The sequence below is a fragment of the Solea solea genome, chromosome 13, assembly GCF_958295425.1.
Source record: "Solea solea chromosome 13, fSolSol10.1, whole genome shotgun sequence".
NCBI lineage: Eukaryota > Metazoa > Chordata > Actinopteri > Pleuronectiformes > Soleidae > Solea > Solea solea.
In genome coordinates, this window is record NC_081146.1 from 15507750 (window position 1) to 15535330 (window position 27581).

Genomic DNA, 27581 nt, shown 5'->3' on the forward strand with positions numbered 1-27581 from the left:
TTAAGAGTCGTAATTTCATATCAACACTCTACTTCACATGCAACGTTTTGTAAATAACCACAATATTGACATGTCTCCATGTGTATCTGCGCAGAGACAGCCGAGCCATTACACAGATTAATCTTCCTCACCTGTCTCATTATTCGGCAACAGGTTATGTGTATCAGTGCGCCTGCTTGTGCGTGTCTGCCTAAGTGTGGCAGCAGCACACGAGCAGGTCGAGGCATGTTTCCATTTAGCAGTTAGAGATTAATGTGTCCCAGACACACGAGACGTTCCAGCCTCAACCACAACCTGCCTGGCTCTCCTCCATGTAGTGTTTGCTCAGCAGCAGCCAAACAATTTGTATTTCACAGCACTGAATGCAAATTCAATCAGTCCCCAAACGCAGTGTTTGTGTGTCTGTGTGCGTCTGTGTGTGTGTGTGGGAGAGAGAAGGCAGCAGAAACATGTCTGTTGACAAAGGGTTACTGTACTGCCCTCATGCTCTCTCCACTTCTGCCACAAAGAGTATCAGATAACATGCAAGAGTGTGTGGTTGTGTGTGTGTGAGACTGTGCCTTTAGACTACTTAAGGAATAATGAAGCCAACTGAATCAAACTACACACATACATCAATGCGGGTGCACAGTGCCTACCCTACATACTGCAGAGAGAGCCTTTATTTGAGCAGGCCGTGCATGTACACGACATGTGTGTAGAAGTGAATTGACAATAATGACACAAGTGTCTGTGAACATATTAGCGTGTTCTGTGTCTCACTTAAATGGGGGGGGGGGGGGGGCCTGGCTGCTGGAAGAGTGAGCCAGCAAGATTTCTGGCACTGTGTCACCTTTGACCTCCACACAGCACAGCCTGTAGAACACATCAGCACTACACACACACACACACAGCTGCTTAAATGTTAGACACAAGCACACAAGACAAGAAACGCAAGCGTACTTTCAAACACTCTCGTGCATACGCACAGACTCACAGACGTTCCCACACATTGAGGCCAACAGTTTGGGCATCAGCAGCATTCCATTCCATTTTTTTTTCCTTTTACAGTGGAAAATCCTGCCCTCTGACCGGAGCATTTCCAACATTTTGGAAGGAGACAGCCAGGGAATGCCATGCTTCAGTGCGAAGAGAAAGGGAGCAGGGATGGATCGATGCTCATGGTGAATGTACAAGGTGTTGATATTCCACAGGTACCCAGAGGTTTAAAATAATATTTTGTAGAAATCACTTAGCAAAAAGGTGGTTTTCTTTATTTTTATATTTTTATATATATTCTTTAAATTCGCTGGATTATCGCTGATCTCTGCAGTCATCATAAATGTTATTTCATATTTTCAGCCGCAGCAAATTGTTTACCGCAGGAAACTTCTACAAACTGACAAAGTCTCTGTGTAAAGTACAAGTACAATTCATGGGCAGACTTAAGACACTGTGTGGTGAATATACTGGAATGTGCAGCAGTTAAAGGGGACATACTTCTTTTTATTTCTGTCCTGTGATGTTTGACGTGTTTGTTGAAATACTGGCCAAAACATAATTTCATACAGGCTGAAGTTTAAGCCCTAATTTCTTTTTAAGAGAAAAATGTTTTGGCTCGGAGTGTATAGTGGTGAGTGCTACTCATGCTCACTAACTTAACAGTTCCTTGTATTCTCCCCACGCAGGGGTCATGTGAAATTTAATTTGGCTTATATATTCTTGGCAGATTTCTTTCAGCCGCAGGGGTGGAATAGGATTATGAGTGAATGAGCGTATGCGGCATTCATATTCTGCAGCATAACTTGAACACTGGTTAATGATGCGAGTCTTTTCAGCAGCTTGTACAGTGCTGTGGGGCAAAGACAGACGTTTTAGACTTTTTCTGTCAGTCTCATTACCGACTGTACCACACCTTCCTTCAAAACGTCTTTCTGCCCAGAGTAACTAACTAAATAAATAAAAAAAAGCTGACAGTGCCTCTCGTCATGCACACTTTACTCCATTTTCAGTCAAACACAGGCCTAAGAGAATTATTTTAAACAGGTTGCAAGATCTCCACAAGGTACGGGAGCTGTCATCCTGAGCACATCTTTTGAATTATTCCTCAGTACAGTACGCTCACTACTGCATTCACAAAATTACTTTTTGATAAGTGGGTGTCACAGCTTTAAAGTCATGCCGAGAGAGAGAGAGAGAGAGAGAGAGAGATAGAGAGAGGGATGTGCCAAAAAAAATAAAATCGTAATTTGAGTTACTATGTGAGTTATTATGTAGCACAGCAGCTGCCAAGAGTGTAATCCAGATAAGAAAAGCACACAAATTAACAAATATATATTTCAGAGCTGTCCCTGCAAATGATGAGGAGGCAAGTATGTACAACACATGATTAATGATTTACCAGTAAATGGCAGATTGAAGCAAAACACTTCTGTACAAACTGCTTCCACTTTCAAACCGTATACTACAAACTGCTTTTATAGAAAACACAAGCAGACAGAAACAGATGCAATGTTTATGTAATATTTTTACATACCACACCTTTTGCATTTTCTATTAATTTACTATTTGTCAGACTTGAGCGACTGGGCAACGACGCTGGCAGCGATCACCGACAGCCCATTTAGTGCAAAACCAGCCTCCACTGCTTGTCTGGCACCAAGCTCTATTTAAGTCCTCTGACTTCATCATGTGCGAATCAGTATTCATCAAGTGATGCTTGAGGAATACAGGACAAACTGTACTGCACCCCGGCCGCGCTTTAAGATCATCAAGAATTTTAAGGTTGGATGGATGACACACATAACAGACAGAAGGATAAACATACTGATGCGCAGTCCAAGACACACAGAGATAGACACGCGCGAACAGAAAGATAATGAAACGCAGACTTGAGAGGCAGAGGCAGGACGTGGGGATTCTGCCACACCATAGAGCACAGTGAGCTGCAGGACATCCAGTCCAAGTACAGTAAATCCAACAAAATCTGGCAACCTAGTGATCAAATCAGTGTTCCCACACTAGAACGACTGGGGCAGCTATGGGAACACAATGTCCAAGTAAGTACACAACAGCACTCTCTGCACGACTGAGGACAGACTGTAAAGAACCTCGACCCAGAACATTAATGGATAAACTGGCTAACTGCCGCGTATTCACGGCTACTTATAGGTTTTTCCATCGCACGACATGGATTACACCGGCCAAGTTTCAAGTGTTTTCTTAAGTGTAGTGTAGTTGTAATACCCTCGGCCAGCTGGCTATATGTGGAAAGATGTATGTAGTTTAAGAATGATCTAAATCCTAGATTATGTTTATAGTAACCCATGGGAGCAAAAGGAAGTGAGTTTATGGATGTGCCCATCTGCACACACTGTCACACATGCTAAAACCAAAGCTCATAGATTCATGGCAGCCACCCACTTAGATTTTTTTCCCCAAAAATGTTTATTCATATTTATTTTAATGTCTCAGGAGTAGAACATGTACAAGGTAAGCACTGTTGTGTAAATTAGTACAATTCATATTGTACAACCAGTCAACAATGACAATGTGAATGGTTGTTCACTTAAAAAAAAAAAAAAAAGGGTTCCAAGCAATCATTAAAGAGAGCATGCCTGTGTCTTGTAGCAATCTTATTTTTCTACTTTAACATTATGTAAGATGTCCCACACCCACGAGGCAGCACTTAGAATCGATTGACGAGGAAGGAATTCCACTTAAGATTACGTCCCAGAGCTTTTCATTTAAACACATGTTCACGTCATTCTCCCAGACATTATTCTTTTTAATAATATTATAAATGCTTGAGATATTTCCTTTCAACATTGTGTACAAATGAGGAATAGGATAGTTTCAGTCGGGGAAAAAGGGAAAACAAGATAAATGCTTATAGGTAAAGCTACAGATGTGAAAATACTGGATAAGGTGCACGTTTATACTCTGAAGTTGTTCAAATGATGCAAATAAATCACTGATAACTAAATCAACCTTCTTCAAACCAAGTGCAAAACTGGGACCAAGGAGTGTTTGACAATGAGATTGTTGTTCTGATAAAGGAAAACACAAAAAGCAGATTGTATTTGTACTAGGGGTGAGAATCACCAGGGACACCACAATACAATATTATCACAATATTTAAGTCACAATATGATATTATTACAATATTACAAAATACTGAGTAATTTGGGTAGTTCGGCAGTTAGGTAACATAAGGCCACTGGGTTGTTTTTTTTAGGTTTCTGGAGATGTTTTTTTTTTTTTTTTTTTTTCCTGCCGAGTGAATATTTGCAGACACTGAAATGCATACATGAATTTAAGAAGTATATTCATTTTTACAACATTAATGTGACTGGGAGGAGAAGGAGTGATTTCCAGCCCAAGAAGCTAGACTTGATTTGACTGAAAGTAACATTAAATTTGAATAAATCCTGAGTACTTCTGAGTGATGTGAACACCCACATGTTTAAATTGAGTCTTGAGCACTTTAAATGGAAGGTTCATACCACAAATAACCAATTGTATTCATTCATTTCATTCACACTTAAACAAAATTGCTCGTATACTGTAAACAGAAGATTTTGTTTAACAGTGGGTTTCAAATTGCACAAGATACGGTGGGTTTATTTCAGATTTTCCCCTGAGGAATGTACAGCTGACAGGAGATGAGCTGAAGACAATGGTGCTCTGAAGGGAGACATGAGGAAAAAAACAGGAGGAAGAGGACAGATAACAAAAGGGAAGTAATTGGTTCTCATACGGTCATGTCAAAAATCTTGGCCATTTAATCCTGACAGGCCTGCACTGCATGCTCATGCCTCTTGCACAGGCAGGCCAAGGAGTGGGGAAAGGAGGAATGAAGGGACAAAAGTATGACAGTCCGTCAGGAAGCACGCCGGAGGTCGGAAAATTCACTAACTAAACAGAGAAACTTCTCAACAGCACGCTGGCTGACTGGTCTGGAAGTTTGGAGGTCAAAGAAAGCGAGAGTGTAGATGAAGATAAAGTAACAAAGAGATAAATACAGAGAGAGAGAAAGAAATGGCACAAAGTGGAGCATACAGTTGAAGTGTCGTCATAATCGTAGAGAGGCAGCTGGGGAAAAAATGTTGTACCTGATCACTATCCCACCTGTCAAACCATTAACAGATCATCCAATTCTCATCTGAACCACACGAAGCAGAAATACACATCTGCAAGAAAGCAGAATTCCCAAGATCCCTCATATCATGTCTCCACCATGAGTATGTGTGTGTGTGTGTGTGTGTGAGTGAGAGAGATGATGAAAAGGTGCTAAATTGAATTTCCACTGCAGATAAACCACAGTGACTCAGATTTTCCACTGAAACAATGGACACACACGCATGCACGCACACGCACACACACACAGCCGAACCAAAGCATTATCCGTAACCTTAACCAACCAGTTGATGCCTAAACCTAACTATAACTTAATAACAATTCAATTATTATATGAATAATTAGGACCAGGTTTGTGTTTATGTCCCAAACAGGTAACAAATACAAGCACACATACACACATAGTTGTTTACTCAAGTGCGTGCACATTTCCTTTGCCTATGCAAACATTATTATGACGATGATGTCAGTGACACATGACAATGACACGACACTTCAATGAGCTTTGTTGTGTTTGGATAAAATAGGCGCTTTGTGGAATAACTGAGCAATGGTTCACCTCTCACCACAATAACCCTGACATACAAGTAAACCCCACTGACCTGAGGATACGTTGACAGTTCACACATGGTTTCATCCAATCTGTCAGAGCTTGAGATGATCTGTCGGGGAAAATGGGATAAACAATTAAAATTAGGTCAGGATACTTGATACATTTGTCCTATTATATGATCTAGTGCTTTATTTGGCAGTTGTATGACAAAATTACTTCTTAGTGTTAGTGTGAGACAGACTTTTATTCAAAGAATCTTGGTCTATTTATTCCTGCTTTGAATATTTACAGAAATGTCATTATCTGATTGTCATAACATCGCAGAAATAACATACTGCACCTCCGAGCACCTCATACCTCCTCCAAAACGCCACTCCTGCATTATACTGCATTATTAACACCCAGGTGACCCAGTCTAATCAATTGGTTTTGTAATATTTACCAGACATCGTCGACTGCACTTGCACTGAGCCAAAGTTGTGCCACAACAGCTCGTAACTCAATGCAAAGCTCATTACCACTTAGTAGGATCTTAACCTTTGACCTTTCTATATAAACGAGGACTTTACTGTGCAGTACTGAATGTATACCACGAACCTAATAACTCTCATTTTCTACGTTATCAAAAAGAAAGAAACTCACAAGGAAAACGGGGAAAAACCTTCAAGTTTCATCCACCAGCAACTATTTACAGTTTTATTTATGTCACAGGCAGTGATTCAAAGCCACCAACTCTTTCAGCAGTTACTGGAAGCAACAGGTTTATCAAATCATCAACTGAAATATGAGTTGATGTTTTAAATGAGAGTGGGTCATATTAAGCATCAAAACAACTCCGATAGAACTGCTGTCTGGGGACCATGACCAGAAAAGGGTCAAATCATAACCAGGCAGAGTATTTATGAGAAATAGTCCCTCTTCACATTACTGTAAACTGGAATGTTACTGTAATCAGCACTGGCTGAGCCCCATATGAAGATCATTAAAAGTGACGATAGAGGGACTTCCAGGAATAGACAGAGCGGTCTGTAAATCTTTGTCACAACACGAACACACAAATGCAGATGATCAAACAGAAACACAGCAATGTGGGCAGGTACACACACACACACACAGGCTGGCACACAGGCACTCGGCTGCTTCACCTCACTCCTTTTCCCCCTAAAACTACCCACAAACCCTGTATAGCAACACACACGTGCACCGTACAAAACAGTACTATCATATGTAAGCAATCACCATGCCTCAGATGGGCAAAACATGGGCGCAGATGTAGAGCCAGGGAAAATTCCTACATGCTTGTGTCTCGCGCAGTGCTGACCACTAAAAACAGCTGATTTACGATTATGCAAATTCGGCGTCCTTCAAAACAAGTGACACATGTCACGTGAAGAGTCACACATGTCTCAACATAACATAAACGTAAATCAGACTCAGCAGATGTCCCATATCCTGTTTTTCAAAGGGGAAAAAGCATCTTGTCTTCATATCATTTAATTATAATGCAGACTAGGGTGATTTTTTTTTTCTCAATTCCTGGAAAGCCAGAGATTCTTGAGAAAGGTGAAGTTTCAACGGTGCATCTTTGTGGGGTTTGGACTTACATATTTGCCATTGGAGGGCTCTCCAGGAGGAAGGGACCCAGGACTGAGGACGGGTGAGCTTGCTGGACTGCACAGCTCAGGAAAGGGGTTTGGGATGGCCGGGAGAGACGATGTCCTCAGTTGCTGCTCCTCCTCCTGCAACCTCCTGAACAATGGACACGGAACAAAGGAACAAGACTCATAAACCTCCTTTTAGGATCAAATCCAAGCACTTTCAATTACCATTTACTGTAAATAGTATAGTTATATGGTAAAATGGTGTCATGCTACAAAATTGTACTTTGAAATAGCAAAAAGTAAAACACAGTTTTTATGTTATTATGTTTTTATATTTCCTAATGTGTCAGGATACGTCTTCTTTTCTTCATCTAATAAGCTATAAATAAAAAATAAGCTAATAAACTACTCAGTCAGACAGCCATTTATTATGAAAGAAATAAATAGTAGTTCAACTCTCAAGCATTTTCAAGCAATTTATCAAAAATTCAAGCACTTTACAGACCTTGAAAACTTTCAAGGATTTCAAGTAACCCGTAAAGCCTGTACAATGGTGATAGGAAAGTGATTTACAAGTTTGCTGATGACACTATACAGTATTAACAGTTGCTTAAAGTCATGCCCTGGAACATAGACTCTTAAAAGTGGAACAGGAAAACTTTTAAATCATCCGCTCTCTTGTTAGCATCTGTCGCCTTATGAGATATGACCGGGAGGGAGTTAGAATTAATAAAGCATTGCTGTACAGTAACACGGCTCATGTCTGTTTCTGTCTGATCTACCCATAATGAACAGTCTCCCAGCAAGTGGAAATCACAGACCCCTGCAGCCTGTTAGCACATTTTTTATCACACATAAATATTGAATGGGCATCACTTTAAAGTAGTGTTTTTTTCAGGCACATACGGCGTACACTTGTGGCCCAAAGACGAAATGATGATTTGACAGTTCGACATAAACTTCTGAAGAGTCTTTAAAAAAAAGAAAAAAAATAATAATACAAAAAAAAAAATGGCATAATCAGAAGGAATCGGTGCCAGAGAATCTTCCTCTCTATATCACACTGTGTCTCTCTGTAGAAGCCAGTGAGTTCAAAAGGGAACGGGCCTTTGATGTCGTCCCATCTAAGCTTGAGAACAGGGTTATCCAGAGGTCAGCACTGAATAATAAGAACTTCAGAGCCTGTGTCTGTGGGCATGCTTCTAAGAGACGGAGAGGCCGACAGAATACTCCATTACCTGATTACCCCTCTTCCGTTTCTGTCATAAAAAGGCGAATAACAGAAGCTGACAGCAGCTCTGCTCTGAAGGCATCTTTATATGTGCAGCATGTATGCAACCATACTTCTCTTTCCTCAGTGTCTATGTGTGTGTGTGTGCCCACATTTGACAGCGCATACCACGATACCCTCAAGGAGAATATAGGTTCCAACCAAGACTTGAATTTAGTGCTAAAATAAATGAGACCATTTAACTTTCTCATGCTGCTGGTGTCGTCTGAAACAAAGAGGGAGTGACAGGGAGGAATGGGTCATTCAAAGGCTACAGATATGGAGCAGGGAGGAAACAATTATTGAGAGGGTGTGGAGAGATGAGTGTTACAGTGAGAGGCGACTTTTCCAGAGTGAGAGAAAAGTTCTGCATGAGTGGCTATGCATTTAAAAATGTATGAGGCTGGGGTGAGTTTTAGCTCACCGGTTAACGCCGCTCTGTAAAAGTATTTGCGTACATATCGACATGACCACAAATACTTTTACCGAAACGTGCGGCACTCTTTGGTGAGCACATGTTTCTGTAAAAGTATTTGTGGTCATGTCGACATTAGAGCTGCAACTAACGATTATTTTCATAATCGATTAATCTGTCGATGATTTTCTGGATTAATCGCTTGGTGTTCAGAATATCAGAAAACCTTAAAAAATGTTGATCGGTGTTCGTCAAACTTGGAAATTATGATGTTCTCAAATGTCTTGTTTTGTCCACAAACCAAAATGATTCACTTTTAATGTTTTCTTTGTTATCCAGCGCAAAGAAATGAAGAAAATATTCACATTTAAGAAGCTTAAGCAATCGGAAAATCTTGTTTTAATCATCAAAAAGATTATTCGATTATCAAAGTAGTTGCCGATTAATTTAGTAATCGATTAATAATCGATTCGTTGATTAATCGTTTCAGCTCTAGTCAACATGTACACTCACTACTACTACTACTATAGACTCATTTAGACATTTCATGTCAAAAATATATAAAGATCTTTATTCAAGATCCTTAGTTCTAAACACTTCAAGTTTGCAAGCAGAAATGATCTTTTCTAGCTTCCTTTGTTGATTCTTATGGCATGTTTCCACTAGTGCGACTCTCCTCGCCGTACCTGGTACTTTTTTTAGTACCTGCTCAGACGAGGCTCCCAGCGAGCTGAGCCGATACCATGCATGACGTCGAGTGATCACAGTGCCGTCACAGGAAGACACACAAGAATCAATCCGAACAATCACAAACTGTAGATCAGTTTAAATGACTTAACAATCCTGAAAACGTGGCTTAATCTCCAACATTTAGCAAGGAAATGTCTAAACACTTTGCGACAGCGGGCGGGCGTTGCCGCTGCATCACCAACCCTGCCATTGTATTTCAGTGACTGTGTCAGACAGAGTCTGCGTTCCAGTCATGCAGGAAGTACTGAATAAATCTTTTTGAGTCACTAGTCTCAGTCTAGTAGTTTGTAAGTGTCACATAAAACGTCACGGCAGTTTCATGCAGCCGCTGTGATGACCCCACCTACGTTGAGGAGGTACTGTATTGTAATGGAAAACCAACCAAACCATATAGAGCCGAGCTGGGGCCATGTAGTGGAAACACGGCATTTGTTTGTGAGGTGCACCACATGGATCAGTCCTGGGACCACTACTATTCATTACTGTGTACATCAACAGCAATTCTGACTCAAAATTCCACTGGCATGTTATTGGCCACTGGCATGGCATGTTATTGTCTTTGCTTCCAGAACTAGTTCTTCTGTCCCTGCAGCTCATACTGAATTGAGAATAAGTAGATTAGATTCGGTTGCACCCTATTTGTGGAAAAAGTAGCCAAGTCTCAGAAACAGGAGCCTGAATAATAATTAAAAAAAGAAATACAAAAAACACTGTGCAAATGGTTATTTAGTTCACGGTAGTGTTTCTACTTTTTTAAGGGCTCTCATGTCTTTCTAACTGCACCATACCAATGGAGATAATGAGATCATTTTTATCAATTATGTATCCGTGTATTCTGTGAGAACACCTACCTGACAGCGAGGATGTGCATAGGCTGTGACCGTCGCAGGCCAGTTTGAGGTGAGTCTGCCAGTGCGGAGGAGGAGGAAGGATCCGAGGTGACTTGACACAGCGCATGCGGATGCTGACCCTGCCGTTGGTGGTTAAGTTGTGTGTGAGGATGATGATGGGGATGGTGGTGATGATGGTGTGATGCAGTGGACTGTCCATTGTGTAGTAGTGGGGTGGACTCTGTCTGGTGACCACTGCAGGTGGAGTAGAGGCTCTCCAGCGAAGAGTTCATATCATTCACCAGGGCCTCGAGATCAACGTCATCTTCTGCTAAAGAATGAGAGAAAGAAACACGTCAGAGGCTCAGTATTGAGACAGGCGCAGAATATGGTTAACTTGGACAGAAATTGAGACACAGCAAAGCACATTAGAAGAAAAAAAATGGTATAGTGTGTTGTTGAGACATACAAAAGAGGCAAAGTCTGTGGATATTTTTGGGACTTTCCCTTTTCTATTTCAGTTTCTCTATCATTTCAGTGGGGCCAGGATTTAAACCCTTGACCTCACTTCACACCACCTGTTCCAAAAAAAAGAGACAATGAAAAATAACCGGCACACACACACACAACCAGTTTTTCCAGTGCTCAATCAGCTCGACTATGTTGACTACTCATATTGTGCTGCCCTGTGCGTCAAATCTCCAGGGGTAACGGGCACAAGCACAAACACAAACCTGCCCATAACACTTCTCAGCTCTCACCATACTGTGTTCACAGTAAAGGCACGGAGCTGCAAGAATCTGATTTTCATTTGCCGCATGTATGCATCACACATTCTGCTTTTAAAACGTCTTAAAAGTAGGACAAGGAATTATTTTTCAGAAGAGGAATCTATCCTCAAAGCCCCTGTGACAACCTCAAGGTAGATTTAAATTCATGAAGTGAATTTTTCAGCTGACTCGGTTTTACAAGGGAGCTCGACTGAAGGGATTTTCACATTTAATTGCTTCATGCTGTGAAAGTTTTATCATCTGGCCCTCTGACTTTTCTCTCTCTTAATTACAACCTGCAGTGGTGACCCTTCTTATGTTTTAATAATTCTTCATGGTGGAAAAAAAAAGTTATTTATGTCTTGAAATTATGATCAGATGTCTGAGTCCAAATCCCACAACTGTACTGTAGGACACAATATTACCACTAGGGGGAGACAAAATTGAATCGTATGGGGAAAGAGCTGATGATGCAATGTGCAGGAGTCCCACATAGACAAGCTATAAGGCTTCACTTAAAAAGAACATTACTTATAAGGACAACCAATGGAAGAGCAAGAGTAGGTCATGGACAGAGTGGTATTTTTATTTGAACTAAAGGTTGAGAATCATCTGATTGGAAAAAAAATATTTTGACATTTAAATTGCTAAACTAACAGCTGATATTCTCAGTGTGAGGTGTAATACAGCTTTATTTATGCACTGCCTTTACAGTAACATGCAAAATGTTCAACAATTTTAAAACATGAATGAATGAATGAATGAATCCCTACAGAAAACATCATGTCCTTTTTTTAGAGGTCCAACAAAGCAAATGTGAGATTTACAACTCCATTAACTTTGCTACAGGTGAGTGTATAGGAGAGATAAACCTTGTCAGGTGTCGTGAAGGTTCCATCGCTCAGCAGAAAGCTGACTAAAGGAAACATCAGTCTTAAAAGGCACTGGAGCCACAGGTTAGCAGGAGGAGACGAGTTAACAAACCCAATCCAACAGCAGCACACTTACAGTATGTCGCCAACATTGCTCCCTCCCTACTAATCCTGAATTGACACATTTGAGGAGCTTTTCCTGAAATCATGTCAGGTAGGTGTATCACAGGTTGTTAATCTGTGGGTATTAATAGCAACAGGTAAGCTGGAGCAGTGACAATAACCTGAGGAGCTAGAGGGCTACATAGCACAGGACACATACCATACATACTAAGGCCATAAACAAGGAGTAAGACTCCTTTAAGATGAGATGTTGTGACAGCACAGTTAAATATATATATTTTTTTTAGAAAAACAAAACATATTCTGTTATTAAATATGTGCTCAATATTTGCTTAAACAGAACCCTCATCAAACGTCGGCAAAATCATCTACATGACGTTTACCCTAACCTTAACACATCACATGCTCGTCATCCTTCATTCTCACTAGGTGAGCCATGCACCCTGGAGCTAGGGAGAGATGCTCCAACATAAATTGGACCCATTTCAGCCTCTGGCAGGGGGACAGGCGGAGTTGTTTGCGTACAAAGACACATCACCTGAACACTCACGCATTGATGCAATATTTGTGCGTCACTAAAAGTCATACGATCGCAAACCCCTGTCACAAGACAAACAACAGTGTATGTCGTGCACCTGGGTGTAAGGTTAAGTGATTGATGACGTGTGCAGCATGGGGGCAGGCCTGGATTGCACACACAGACTTTAAACTCATTAAGATTTTGGAGTGTGGAGCAACTGGGGTTGTTTTTTCTTTGACTTGGAAGACAGTGATGTCACACACGGGCCGGCAAACAAAAAAAGAAACAAAAAAGTTTGTTTGTTCAATTTGATCCAGAGCAGATGACAGCAAGATTCTTTGCCTGCTCAATGACACTAAAATGCTATCAACTGAACTGAAATGTCACTGCCATGTGCCAAGCAAAGTAATTTACACAATAAGCTGTACTTTGAAACCAGTTGAAACAGCAGACAAACAAGCTCTGAAAAGTTTAGATAAAAACCAAAAAACTTATTATCACTGCAGTATCTTAAATAAACAAAACATGATTATTTGAGCTGGGATAATGTGATAAAACACCCTGGTGTTTAAAATCCTCTATGGACTAGCCCCTGCTCCACTACAAGAGTTTATAAAAACAAAATCAAAATCAAAATCAAAAAGAGTCAACCAGGTCTAGTAACTGCCTTTGGACAGGCAGTGTTCTCATATGGTGCCTCTCAAACTTGGAATACAATTCCCACTGTTATACGCGATCTGCTCACTGTCAGCTCGTTTAATAAACATCTAAAATCATGGTCTGACTCCAACTGACCCCACAATCCGATATAAACTCACCAGGTTCTCTCCTGTACTCTCTCTTGTTTCTTATGTGCACTGTATCATAACTTAAATATAGCCTGCTGTATAGCTGTATATGTTCTGTCCTTTCATAAATAAATCTCAAATGTCAAATAAAACAGCGACATGCGACTGATATCTTACAGGTAGTGTTTCTCTACATTCATTAAGCTGCGGTGCAACACTATAGACCATAATATAAAAGTAAACGCAGTCCACGTTGGAATAAACAATGGCTTTCGGTGAGTCTGTGAATTTCGGGTTTCAAAACCTCAACATGGCGATGGTCAAAATTATTCAACACTGGATTTCAGATTCTTATGGGTGATGTCACGACTGGCTGCCAAATGGGCTCAGTGTTTATTTGAGGGCAGCACTTGTTTTTATTTCAGTTCATTATGTGTCTGTCTTGTGTTTCATTGTCCTCTAACAGTGCATTCTCTAATTCTCTCTTCTTTTATCTGTATAAAACTAAAGATGGAAGCCCCAATTTGTAAACCAGGCTAAAATATCACTTTAAAAAAAAATACACTGTTGCTCAGTGTAGCACAGGCAGCAATCATCAGAGCTCTTGTGCTGTAAGAAGAGGAGCGACCCCTCCCTGGAGCATCAGCTGAGGCAGCATCCTTGAACAAGCAAAGGGAGACAGGCTTCGATCTGTCTGAGCTGTTAAAGACGAAATACTACTCCTGACTGACTTAAAGGTTTGATGCAAAAGTACATTGAACATTGAATATTATATTAATGATCAATTAGTATATTGGTAATTAGTTTTTAAATATTTGGTTATAGTTCCTTACCAATAGGGATAAATGGAGGTTGATAGTTAAAAAATAAAAATATATTAAATCATATGTCCCATTATTACTACATACACACAGTATAGGTTAGCTATGTTAAACAATAACTTGTATTATTTATAAACCAAGAAAGTGCTTCAAACGTGCTCTCCCATCGATCAATCCATCTCCTTTTATACATTTTGACTTGAGCTTGGGAGATGTCGGAGCTAAAGGACAACACTGACATTATTGTTCTCACTTCTCCATTGTTTTATTTCTCCCATGGCTGAAGTTCATTCATGTGCTCCTCCTTACCCTGGACACGTTTACAAAGAGCCTCTAACTGGTTAAATTAGGGGTAAAATTAGCCCAAGCTTTTCCTATTGTCTGTACCACTCTAAATACAGTATTAACCAACTATAAATCTATAGTCATATGTGCCAAGAATCTGCATGAAATCTGTCTTGAACATTTCCGATCATTAAAGAGCGAGACAAGGGGCCAAACAAGGCCATTGTATTGACGGCAGAACCATATGGCACGCCCTAATCCTGGAATGTGTTCTATGCATTCTTCATTAAGTCCTGCTTGTTAAAAACAAAAAAGGAGGGGTTACCGCCTAAGAGCAGTGTGATGATGCATATATATGGAAAAGTATGATGAGGTGACAAAACAGCTACATTTCAGCAAATGTCCCTTTCTTTCCCCGGTGTTAAAGAGACCCATTCTTTGAGGGAATGTGGCCCCTTGGTGTTTTGTCTCTGCGCGTGTATGCTTGTGCATATGTGCAACTGACATGTCGCACAAAAACTGAGGGTAGGAGCTTCATTTCCAGGCATAAGATCATGGCTGGTCAATCCCTCCAGAGCCATGCTGCTAGATTACTGCACTGCATTGGTACCATTGATCGGTTTTGTTGCCTAGCAGCTACACTACAAAATCACCACCAGCACCAAAACAGAGCAGTGCAAAGGTTAACTTTGGCTCAGTCATTATAAGAGGCAACAGCTTCACTTCCTGGGGTCCTGTTTCTTCCCTTTGACATGAAAGAAGCAAATACCGTAAATCCACAGTGTTGTTGACAGAAATTAAGAACTCTAAAAATCCATAATGTCATGGCCTTATTACATCTCACAATTTATAGCTTACATTTTAAGAGGCTCACGTTACAATGTGCATTTATAGACAAACCAAATATCACATTACAAACACATGAAATAGTGGCAGGTTATTGGGTTTTATTGTGTTAACAATGCACTATGCACAATCCACCAAATCCTCCGTGACACAAGCAGCACTGTATCATTCTGCTTATTTGTTTATTTATTGTTGCGGATATTGTGGCTGAATTTTGTCAGATTGCTCGCAATATGTTGTGTTCAGTGTTGTGTCTTTTTAACGACTGCTGCAAACCAAATTTCCCCCTTGAAGAGCAATAAAAGGTCTGAGCTGAACTGGACTGGACATACAGTACCTGAGCTCATCAGTCAGGCTCCCAACACAAAAAAAGCATCGTTTTACATCTAAAATACTGTTACTCTGATAGTGCAAGCAAAACTGTATCTCATGTTTAAGTCATCAATATTCATGTGCTCTGCTCTCATCCTCCCGTGTTCCCTCCATCCTCGACTGATCCTGAAAAGATGACAATGTAATTTATGCTTCATTTCCCATGCCAGGGCCAAGCATTCTAATTCAATCACTGGGTCCTCACAGACTGTCGCCGCCGCCGCCACCACCGCCCCTTAACTCCCATGCTGAGCCAATATTGTACTTAAATCTCATGCTCCGATTGTCATGGACTACGCTGCATGGCACAATTAGATAGACGGTGTAATTAGGATGGCACCCTGTGTCCGTGCAGATCACTCTTTGAACTGCTCAAATGTTTACAGCGGAAGAGACCCAAATATATATTATCTCTCCTGACCCACCCCCAACGCAGGGGAGGGTAATGAGAAGCAAACTGCTGGTCTACATTGTACTGAGATGTGACACACACACACACAGTAGTATCACTTTCTCAGGTAATTTGCCCCTTTAGCAAAGTATAAAAATAAATGTAGTGAAACAAGTATAAACAAGTTTATGTTACATCAGGTCAAGTCCCAGCAGTGTGCACTATTGCCCACTACATATGTGAAATCCTATGTAATTTGAGGCCAAATACACGTCTCTCTCTGTGTCACACAACACCGATGTAACTCAAGAATGTTTGACAGGTTGAATGTAACACACACGTACACATACACACTTACATGTACACACACTGTGTACAGAATGTAGTAAACTAACCTTGATGGTTAGGAGAACTCCGATTCACTGACTGATGGAAGGTCGGACCAATGAGATCAGCCTGCCTGTGATTGGAGGACCGGTCTATGTTGTCCGGCTGAGGGAAGAAAAAAAGAGAAAAATAAATTAAATTACTTAAATTACAGAAGCAAGATATTCACAAGAAAAAAATATTTATTTTGTTTTATTTTAGGGAAAATAAAGCAGGGCCATGTGCCTTGCAGTGCGGTTATACCTGTGGAAAATACAAAGTGATCATGGAAATCAATTTGTGATTGTCTTCAATGATTAATGGTTGTTTGAAATTTGAAAAAAAAAACAAAAAAAAACATGCATGCAGGCCAACAGTAAAACAGCTGTGGTCTGAGCAGTTGACAGTGTAACACGAGAGGCAGCTCTGCCCACGGCATTGCTTGAATGTTGCATGTGTAGTGTACTATACGTATCAGGCAGAATGCTTTTTCTTTTCTTTTGGGACATAAAAACAGGTCAGAAAACACAAAAACTAGAGCAGAAATGGTCAATACACCAGAGAGCGAAGACAAACACGCATTGGAATTCCGCTTGTAAGTAAAGTCAAACAGTGTGTGAACACGGTCAGGTGTGTAGAACACTATTTAAGGACAACATCCTGCTTTGACCCTTGTGACTCATTTTCAACAGACTTCAGTCAGTCACAGCAAAAATGTTCAGTGAGGAAAAAACCACAACACAGTTGTAAACATATTTGATTTTGATATGAGTCTAACAAACACAAGGACGATGTATCCTTTCTTATACAGTGTGTGTGTGTGTGTGTGTGTGTGTGTGTGTGTGGCGCTGCGTCTAGCAGCAGGAGTGGGAACAGCGTGTACTGAGACTGAGACGACTGTGTTCAGAAAAACTCAGCTACTGACTCTGTGTCTCTCTAACACAGCAGACCTCTTCTGATGCTGTAATAAAGGCTGCTGGCAAAGCCACGCTCTTTTACGTAATTTTCTCTGATATAATCTTTTTTTTGCCTTTTGTCAGTTTGATTATCTTTGTTGCTTCCTGAAACAGTGACTTGCAGGAATAGAAACCAGAAAAATGCCCTTGTACCTGTCGTGCAGGTCTTTGGACTCACAGTGAGATTTATTTACAGTATGAACTGAAATGTATTTAATGAAGCTGATCTATGCTCTGCTTAGTCTCATATAGTAAGTGAAGAATAGCAATTCTTCAGCCGTGTTGTACCCATTTGCCCCTGAACAGTATTTAACACTGTTTAAACAGCTGGCCTTGCTTCATGCTTTGGCATGTTTCCTTTGACTTGGTGTATCTCTTAGACACACACAGACACGCGCACGCACACCAGAAATGCTACAGCTTTGTCCCATTTAATTAAATAAACCCAAAACATTGAAATTGTTACTTCCCACTCAGGTTTTAGGAGGTTTTTACATTACATGTCATTTAGCAGACGCTTTTATCCAAAGCGACTTACAATAAGTAAGTCGCTTATTGTAATATAAACTTCACAGGTTTCAAGTGAAGTTTATATTAGATGTTCTTCCTTGTAGCCTACTATTATAACAACATTTGTTACAGTAACCGCGTCGCGTCAAGTCGCTTTATTTTTACCCGTAGGTCAGTTTGTCTTTTGCAGTTTCGAGGCAGTAGCATCCTTAAACAAACACTTACAGACAACACAGGCATGAAAGAGTAAGATGTAAGATAAATGCACTCTGGGACCCACTATTCAAGACTCACAAAAAATCATAAATAAGTGAACAAATATTAGAATAAATACATGTGGCAAGAATAAAAGGTAGAAAAACTGCTGGAACTAAGTGACTTTGATTTACAATTTGAAATTCAATTAGCACCTGTAGCATCTAAAGCACCTTTACGGACGGCGTGTATGGAACGCATTAAAAAAGACGAGACTCACTGAGAGAATAAAGTTCCAGTCTGATGTCTCCATTCTTCAAATGGGCGCTCGGCTGAATATTTTGGGAACATAAAAATCCACACTTCTGCAAAAAAAAAGTATTATCTTTCATGTTCAGGGCTTAAGATCTTATTAGCGTTCTTCTCTTGTGTCACCACCAATGTCTTCGTTCAGGCTTAAATGGATACAAGTGGATGGACACTGTCGGTATATGGGTCTGTCCACAGCTCCCCCCCATGTCTCATCTTTAAACAACTAATCCAACCACATGTTATCGTTCACTTTATTGTCTGGAGTTCCAGACATCTTTGTTGGATAAAAAAACAAAACAGATTGGCCTTCTTAATGGGGATAACCTGCTCTTAGGTTTAAAAAAACAAAAACACTCCATTTGCTACATCCTCGTCATCAACACACACCGTCTGGGTGTCCAGCTACCAGACTGTGACTGATCCATAACCAGTCACCCAGGCAAAGTCAACCCAAGTCAGTGTGTGTGTGTGTGTGTGTGTGTGTGTGTGTGTGTGTGTGTGTGTGTGTGTGTGTGTGTGTGTGTGTGTGTGTGAGAATGGTCAGAGTTTCAGCTCCACTGATCTCGAACTCTTTCACACCACATACTGCTCTTAGACTGCTTTGCATGGCTGTCTGGACGTAAATAAGATAACTCAAACACACACACACAAAAGAACTAAAGAAACTTAAAAGAACACCTTTATCCCTTTTGTGGATCTTACCAACAAAAGTCCAGAAACCCAGACAGCCTTTGGTGCCTCCATAGACAACTGACAGACTGTTAACTCTGGGTTTTTCCCTAATCCTATAGATGCTTGACATTGAGTGAAAAATTCCCAGCCATGTCAGTGGCCACTGGGTTATAGGTTTACTGAAACCCTTAAGTTTGAGACAACAAAGTGAAGAAAGGAAATAATGTCGACTCAAGGAAAAAAAGCACACATAGATGTTCCCTTTCTATAATCCCTGTCCTTGCATTTCCTCATCCTGGTTCCCTGTGTCTCTCTCTCACTCATTCTTTTACACACAGACACAAAAGCACATGTGCACACGCACACACACACTTAAGAGCGGTCACCATGGACTGAGAGTAGTTTTGACAAGGAGCATAAGGGCCCTTTCATAGTGATGAAGTTGAAAGAGGTTTGAGGGTTTGGTTTTTAAAAGGGGTCAGTGGAGGACCAAAGACTAAGGTTAAGGCCTTGAAAGTGAGACAGACACAAAGGTCTGAAGGTTCCACCTCAAACAAGAGGGAAAAGACAGAGACACATGTCAGAGTGTTGCTTTTAGAAGAGGTCAGACCGAGGTTAAATGTTATGACCAGGAGTGAATCAACAACTTACTAAGATACTTTTGGCTACGGAGGAGCGGCTGAGAACAGAATTTGAGTTTTAAAACATAACATTGTTCTTTCCATTACTATTAGATTCACATGAAACCGAATATTCTCAGGAAGCTTCTAAAACGTGGAAATCTTACTTAGATTTTGATTCCACGATTTGCTTCTGGCACACGTCGCTCATGCCAACAGTGACTGTGGATAGCTCTGTTGGATCACCAGAGGAAGTGGAAATCCCTTCTTACATAATTAACAAGAATGAGATCAGGGGGTCATGCTTTCATGTGTCTGCTCTAAAGCTCCGTTTGTCTGTTTGTTTAGACAGTAGAAATTCAGCTGGAGCAGCACAGCTGAGCCGAGGTAACGCAAGGCGACTGTGTGTCTTTCAAAACATGGGGATTAATCCCTTTCACGGGAGTGAAACATTTAACATTATGAGCTGATTAATCATGTTAAATCCTCCAACTCTCGAACACGTGAGGTCAGCAGAGATATGAATGCTTCCAATCTCTATGTTTATTTGTTATTATTTATGTATTTAATTTACTTTTAAACCTGCTGGGTTTTGGTCTGATGAAGCATTTATGAAGCTTTTATCCCACCAAACTACTGAAAAACTCTATTTCTTGACATTTTAGGAACTTTTCCTGGATGCTTCTTTGTGTTTTTAATCATACTTCAATCTGTTAGCGACCGTCTCACTTTACTAGCGCAATGTTGCTCTTGCCTCCATCTGTTTTCATAGAAAAACAAATCACTTCCTGTGTGCAGCTTGGGAATGTAGCCGGGCAACACAAGATCTTAAACACCACTACACTGAGAAATGCCACATTATCAGACCGATACTGACTCCCATCACTATTACAGAGGGAGTCGTGTGTAGCCGATGGGCTTCATCAGCATATTGTGAATGGATATTTGATTCTAATTAAAAGCTACAAATGTATAATATTTAGCATTGACAACTTTTGCATCCACTGTCAGTGTACAATAGCTGATCAAAAGTCGGTTATCAGTGGTTAGTATACAAATTTAAAACGTGTTGGGATGTCCCACGCACAGGTCTGAGACAAGTTTAGACACCTGCAACAGCCCGCGATTGCAGAGACACACCTGCACTTTAAGATAGGCTGCAGCTGGTCCATGAGTGAACAGGAAAAACTGATTCTGGTGTATCACATGGAGGATCACGAAAACTGAAAGTGATGACAGGAGGAGCCAAAAGTTGCTTTAACATCGCCTCCACACTGACCCCGGGTTTTTCTGGTTGGATCCTCTTAGAAATACAATGAAATGTTTAATATTCACGCAGCAAAGGATCAAGTAAAACATAATGTGATCTTCTGATATCTAGATTCCAGATATGGAATTAAGATTCCAGTTAAAGCTCAAACAATCCCGCTCAAACAATCCCGCAATCTCTGGCAAACTCCCCAAGAAAAATGTATTTTTGGGCAGAACTTTAACATGTTAAATTATTATTTGTATATGGGAAAAAAATTCTGGATCGGTTGCTTTTATCACAATACTCTTTTAGACCTTTGGTGACGACAATAAATAAAGGCATATTAAATCTACACAAATTCTCAGTGTCTCCTTGGGTGTTTTGTAACCAACTTTCTCATTTACTTTTGTGACTGTATGAGTGCAGAGAGGTTCTCACCGGAGACCTGTGGAATGTTTTGCATCAGATTTGAATACACAATCACTTTTTTTTTATTTCATCAGTCACCATCACACAATTGCGGCGAGATTCGTGTCAATAGTATTATCTTGAATTTAGTATGAATGTTATCATCACCTGAATCTGTTTTGAGTTGCTGAGCTGCACTTTTATCAGGAAACATCTTGCATAACTGTGGAATTTCAAAGTGAACGAGCAAGTCAGCAAGTCAAGGTGCATCCGTTAAAGCCGAGTGCTTTGCCAACAGCCAGGCGAGAGTGTGTGCATACATGCGTGTGTTAACTTGAGGGTTTACATTAAGGCGTGTGTGCTGTGGCATCCAAGCTGCTGGCGTGTATTTAGAGCTACACCTAGAACTGAAACAATTTAAACTATTTTGATAATCGATTAATCAGTTTGAAGCTTTTTTCTATGACTAAAACAAGATTCCTGATTGTTTCAGCTTCTTAAATGTGAATATTTTCTTAGCTTTTCTTTCTTTGCTCTGGATAACAAAAAACCATTAAAAGTGAATCATTTTGGTTCGTGGACAAAACAAGACATTCGAGAACATCATCATTTCCAGGTTTGATGAACACCGATGAACATTTTTTTAAGGTTTTCTGAAATTTTATGGACCAAACGATTAATCGATTTATCGAGAAAATAACCGACAGATTAATTGATTATGAAAATAATCCTTAGTTGCAGCTCTAGCTACACCCCCAAAAAATCCTCAAGCTGAGAGAAGGAGAGGTGTAGCAGGATGAATCCACTTAGCACATGTGGGGAAAAAGAGCCTTCATTTAATTGTTTAGTACAAATTAAATGATGATTCACTGTACCAAAAGGGCCTCCACCTCAACCTAAGGCCTTTTCCTCTATGGTGGTATTTTTATTGGGTCTTGTTAATAAACACAAGCCTTGTAAAAATCATGTTTTTTGTTATGTTTCGCAGAACATTTGGACAATTCTTCGCAGCTGAGCCAATACAGCAAAACCAAACAGACTATACACAATAAACAGAAATGACCACAAATATACATGAGATATGAAGATATCTCATATATATGTATATATGTGTGTATATATGTGTGTATATATATATATATATATATATATATATATATATATATATAAAATGTATGTCTTCTCTGGTCTCATGTGAAAGCCCCTTTCTCTAAGCTATGGCGATTCCAGGAGACTCTATAGTCAGCTGTCCTTCTAGCTCTGAGGTCAAAGGTGGCAGATAAAGCCATGACCCAGAAGACGAGCAGACAACAGAGCAGCTCCTCATCGGGCTAATAACACGACTGCCATAATACAAATGTTTGGAAGCCCTCTGCACTGTGGAGGCTGCTGTGAACAATTCACTTAAAAGAGGTCGAGTCAGAACACAAACACATTTACACAAAACATTCTTATACACTCTTTACATCTTACACTTACATTGTGAGGTCAAATGTTGATCATTTGGTACCAGGAGCTAGAGAGGACTTCGAAAAACTTAACTCAAAGCAATTGCTCAGTTTCCTCTTGGATGTTTTTTTTTTTATTATTAGATTCACGTTTAAATACTAAAAGTCCAGCTGTGGATTCAAACTCATTAGTGGTTTTCCTATGCAACCCAAGTTATGCTAAACTTGACAGAACTGGTGATATTTCATCTCCACAAACACTTGTTGACCTGCAGTAAAACTGCAAAAAAAATTTACCTGATAATTTGGATGATGCAGAAAATAATCCGGACACCTGGCCACAGCCATGTTTTGTTGATTTCCTGGCTGTCCTGTCTTTGTTGGATCCGTTTCAACACAGGACGGAGAGAAAAGAACCTGAAGAAAAAGAGGAACAAACAAACTGAGGTTAGTGGAAAACGCCAAAGGAAGGAAGGATGAAGGGAGAAGAGGAGGATGACAGAAAAAAAGGAAGAAGAAGCTTGGGTTCTTCTAAAGAGGACAGATATAGCACAGAGCACTTCTTAACCCACATAGAACGACAGTAAACAACATCTACAAGCAACACCGCAGGAACAGTATTTGTTTTTTTATGTGGCTTGACATGTAATTTACATTGTGTCAAAAAACGGGGAAAGAGAAGTGAAGTTCATTGTCACATGATTTTGAAGCAATCAAACATTGAACGCCGTTGTAACAGAAGCTGCTGCTCGGGGAATTTACTAGTTGTTCCTCAACTCTGTGTGACGCCTCCCTCCCAAAGCAGCCGTCTTTGGGTCACAAATACCACAAATTCAACAACGCAGACCTCAGTCTATTTGAACATCTTAAAGTGGTTATCCTATTAACCTCTTGGCACTGCTGCTGCTGCACTAACACCTGTAAACACTGACCCAAAAATACCACGCAGACACCTCTATAGGTCTTAAGTTAGACCTCGGGGTATATTTGGAGCCAGGCAGCTCAGATTCACAACTGTGATGGTCTTTTAAGCAGCAGTTCATGACCTCCTTTTGGTATTTTAAAAATATGACCTGTCATTTTATAGACACCTAATATTATCCCATGTTTGCATTAGTGCTGCTGCATGCATAAGTGCACTGTACAGTGTGTGTGTGTGTGTGTGCAAGCGGGTGTATGTGGATGTTTACATATGCTGCACATGTGGCCGAGCGTGGGCGTGTAAACACTCTATTTTTAGTTTTCTGCATCTTTGAAACAGGTGTGTATCTTCCTTTCTCTGACCCAGAAATGTGTCATAAATGTCCAGTTAACTACCACTCTGCAAAGTGGAAACATTGAGGTAAGGGTGTCCCAGTTAGCCCAGTAGAGTCCCGATTCTATTTGCCTAGAGAACAGAGCTGCACCGGAGACCATTTACAAAAAATGGTCACAGCCAATCACTGAAATTTAGAGAGAAAGAACAGACTCCTGTGTCATCTGTCTGTACTGCTGATGCTGGTAGAGAAAGAGGGCGTGTCACCAGCTCTCTGCGAAGTAAACACTGTGTCTGTGTACAAAATAAATAAGTATGTGAAAATGGTCAAAATATCACTACTCTACATGTTTGTGTGACAGGTTGTTTGATACCAGAGCATTTACATTTATATTTTGTACAAAACACTGATGAGTGTTATTGTTATTGTTGATATTGTTGATAAATTACAGTTACAGTTCACCCAGCGTGCTGTTAAAACTTAAAAGTGACACACGGCAAACGTCAGATATCCGTAGTGAAATCTTCACTAATATGTGATTGTACACTTCACCATGCAGTTCAGGTAGAGCCGTCTCGAACAAACACATGTTTTTGGCCTACGATGTCGTACCGTAGCTCCAGGTGGCTAATTAGCAGTCGGAATCCCTTGTTCCCGACAACCGAGAGCGGTTGCCTATCCATAACAATGACCGCCCCTCGGAACATTTCCTGCGCCGGTATTGCAAGTAGTCGTCGAGTTTGTTGGCTGAGGTAGTGTGAAAAAAAGTTCCAGATAATTTATCCTTTCGCTCGCTTCATTTTGAAAACATTGCGGGCTTCAGCACGCCGTGTTGCTTGCGTATGACGTCACTCACAGCGCGCAGCATAGAATTGGACTGAATAGATCGGCCGCTATGGATCGGTCCATTGTCACCGATACCTGATCTAGAATTTTCTGCAACATCGGGAACTATTCCCGATACAAATATTGGATCGGTGCATCCCAGTCAGTAATATTGTTATCTTTTACTTTGGTTCCTTGCTCAAACTTTATATAAGATACAGTTTTTACTAAATTACTTTCTTTCACTTTTTCTATTACTTATTAAATTGACAGAGCAAATAATGGATGAAAATATGTGATAAGGTCAGAATCAGGTTTCAGTGACTTTCACACAAACTAACAAAGCTACTTCCAGCTGATTTAGTGCATGGTGGTGCTCTTTCTACCAAACACTAGCCAGGACATTAAAATTTACTGTCATGGAATAACAATGTGATGAACTCCCTTATCTTTACACCCCACCCCAAGCACTGAGATCTAAAAACAGGTTGCTTTTAGACTAAAAACCGGGGGCGACCAAGTCTTTTCTGTAGCTGCCCCCAAACTACGGAATGATTTACCCACTGAAATTAAATCTGCCCCCACCATTGAGCATATGTTTTTATTGTTTTTATGTTTATACCTTGTTGTTATGTCTTGGACTTTGTAAAGCACTTTGGTCAACCCTGGTTGTTTTTAAACAAGTTTCCAGGTACTGATTCCTCTATCACTGGAACACTATCAACATATTCAAACGTCATTGTGCGCCATCAATATGATTTATATATTTTAGACATTCATCATCAATTAATCATTTCAGGTTTATAATTCTGTGAAAGTATATTTTCTGCAGTAGCGTGAATTACGTATTTAAAAATACACGATGCTGCTGATGCATGATTCAATTTCAAGGGTCCAGCTTTAACATCCCTGGGTGATAAGCCCTGTGGAGAAGCCAAAGGTCACAACCAGGATCACCAGAAACCTGGGCTATTTAAAGTAAAGCCTAATTGAAACGGCAGAAACATTTCCCTGAACAGTTCTCTTTTACAAGGTGGTGGAGGATCAGTGGCTGGCGGCTGCCTACCTCACCAGACCAAAGATGGGTGTGAGGACTTAAAAGGTTGCTGGACTGTTTGCAAACAACACCATGAGAGTAAATACAACATACAAGGAAGGTGTATTGAGCATAAAAGGAGATTGAGCTTAACAAAGCAAAACTGTGTGGTTACATATCCAAATGTTAATATACTGTTCATTTAAAATCATATTTATTAACTTTAATTATGCTTTTAAGTAGAGTCATTACTTATTTAGGTCACACCTTCCTCCCATATTAAATATCAAGTTATTAAGTATTCCCCTTCCTTGAGCCTTTCCAAGAAGTCCAATAAAAATACCTTCAGTGGGAAATGGAAATGTTAAACTTTTCACCTCACATGCTGTATGTAGGCCAAACCTGAAATAAGTGAGTGTCTGTGAGCTGCAATGGCAAACATGACTTGTAAGCGAAGGAGTCAGGTTGAGTTTTTTTTGCCAGTTGGTCTGGTTTGTCCGTCTAAACTGTCAACCTGTCTGTGTGATCGGTTTGTATTTCAGTCGCTCTAGCCATCTGTCAGTCAGCTTGTCTCTCTCTCTCTCCTCTTCTGTGCATTTACCTGTTGAGTCCACGTCCACCTGTCTCTTCCAGCCTCTGAACATTTCTTCTATGAGGCATTGACTGTACGGGGTATTGCTGCCCTTTTCTAATTGGGAAAACATTCAAAATAGTAGTATACTGACTAGTAGTAGTCAGTATCTGAACCACCTGTACAGTTGGCTAAAATATAAAAACATGAAGCTACTTTTCATCAGTTCCAAACGGTATCCAACGATCGCAAAGATGTCCACCAAGAATAGGTCTAAACAAGACTCCATAGCCTTGAGCTTGGCCGTCGGTCTCGGCAAAACTCGACAGCACGGTGACTGCGTTGTCGACAAAGATTGAAAGCCTCTCTGAGGAGCTGCGGAGAGAAGTAGCTACGGTCCACTCGGGGGAGTCAATCGTTACTCCGACCGGGTCTTGAGCTCCCTTTAACAGGAAGACATCTCTGACAGAACCAGAGTGTATAAACATCTGTCTTGACCAGTTGGGGTAGGAGAGGAGAGAGAGGCGGGGAAAAGGAAGGGGGTTAGTGAAGGAGAGGTGGGCTAAAGGAGAATGGTAAGGAGAGAAGAAGATCGTGGAGAGATAGAGACCAGGAACGGTTGTGTAACACGTGTATTTCATGAAGAATTATCATCATCACGAACCTCATCATCATCATCTCATCCAGGGTGTGACAGACCTCTTGGCCCAATGCCATCTGTGATTGGCTCCAGCTCCTCAACCACAAACCAAAACCCCACTATTCTTCATGGCTGCATTACTACAGCTTAGCTACACACACCCGTGTCAACGATGTGACTCTTCGATGT

General features: G+C 40.5%; 1 protein-coding gene across 5 annotated transcripts in view; it reads right to left on the reverse strand.

The window, feature by feature from the left end:
• grb10b (growth factor receptor-bound protein 10b) overlaps window positions 1-27581 on the reverse strand; it is a 60596-nt gene that overhangs the window by 23701 nt on the left and 9314 nt on the right. For 3 of the 5 annotated variants that reach the window (XM_058647418.1, XM_058647413.1, XM_058647414.1), the window contains exons 2-6: window positions 23362-23481; window positions 16721-16817; window positions 10559-10868; window positions 7276-7420; window positions 5721-5780 (exon numbers count right to left, since the gene is read on the reverse strand). In XM_058647418.1, the coding sequence (XP_058503401.1) occupies window positions 5721-5780; window positions 7276-7420; window positions 10559-10868; window positions 16721-16817; window positions 23362-23412 (663 nt within the window). In that variant the 5' untranslated portion in view covers window positions 23413-23481. Of the gene's footprint in view, window positions 1-5720; window positions 5781-7275; window positions 7421-10558; window positions 10869-16720; window positions 16818-23361; window positions 23482-24932; window positions 26751-27581 lie in introns of those variants that run through there. The other 2 variants (XM_058647416.1, XM_058647417.1) reach the window with 2 other exon arrangements.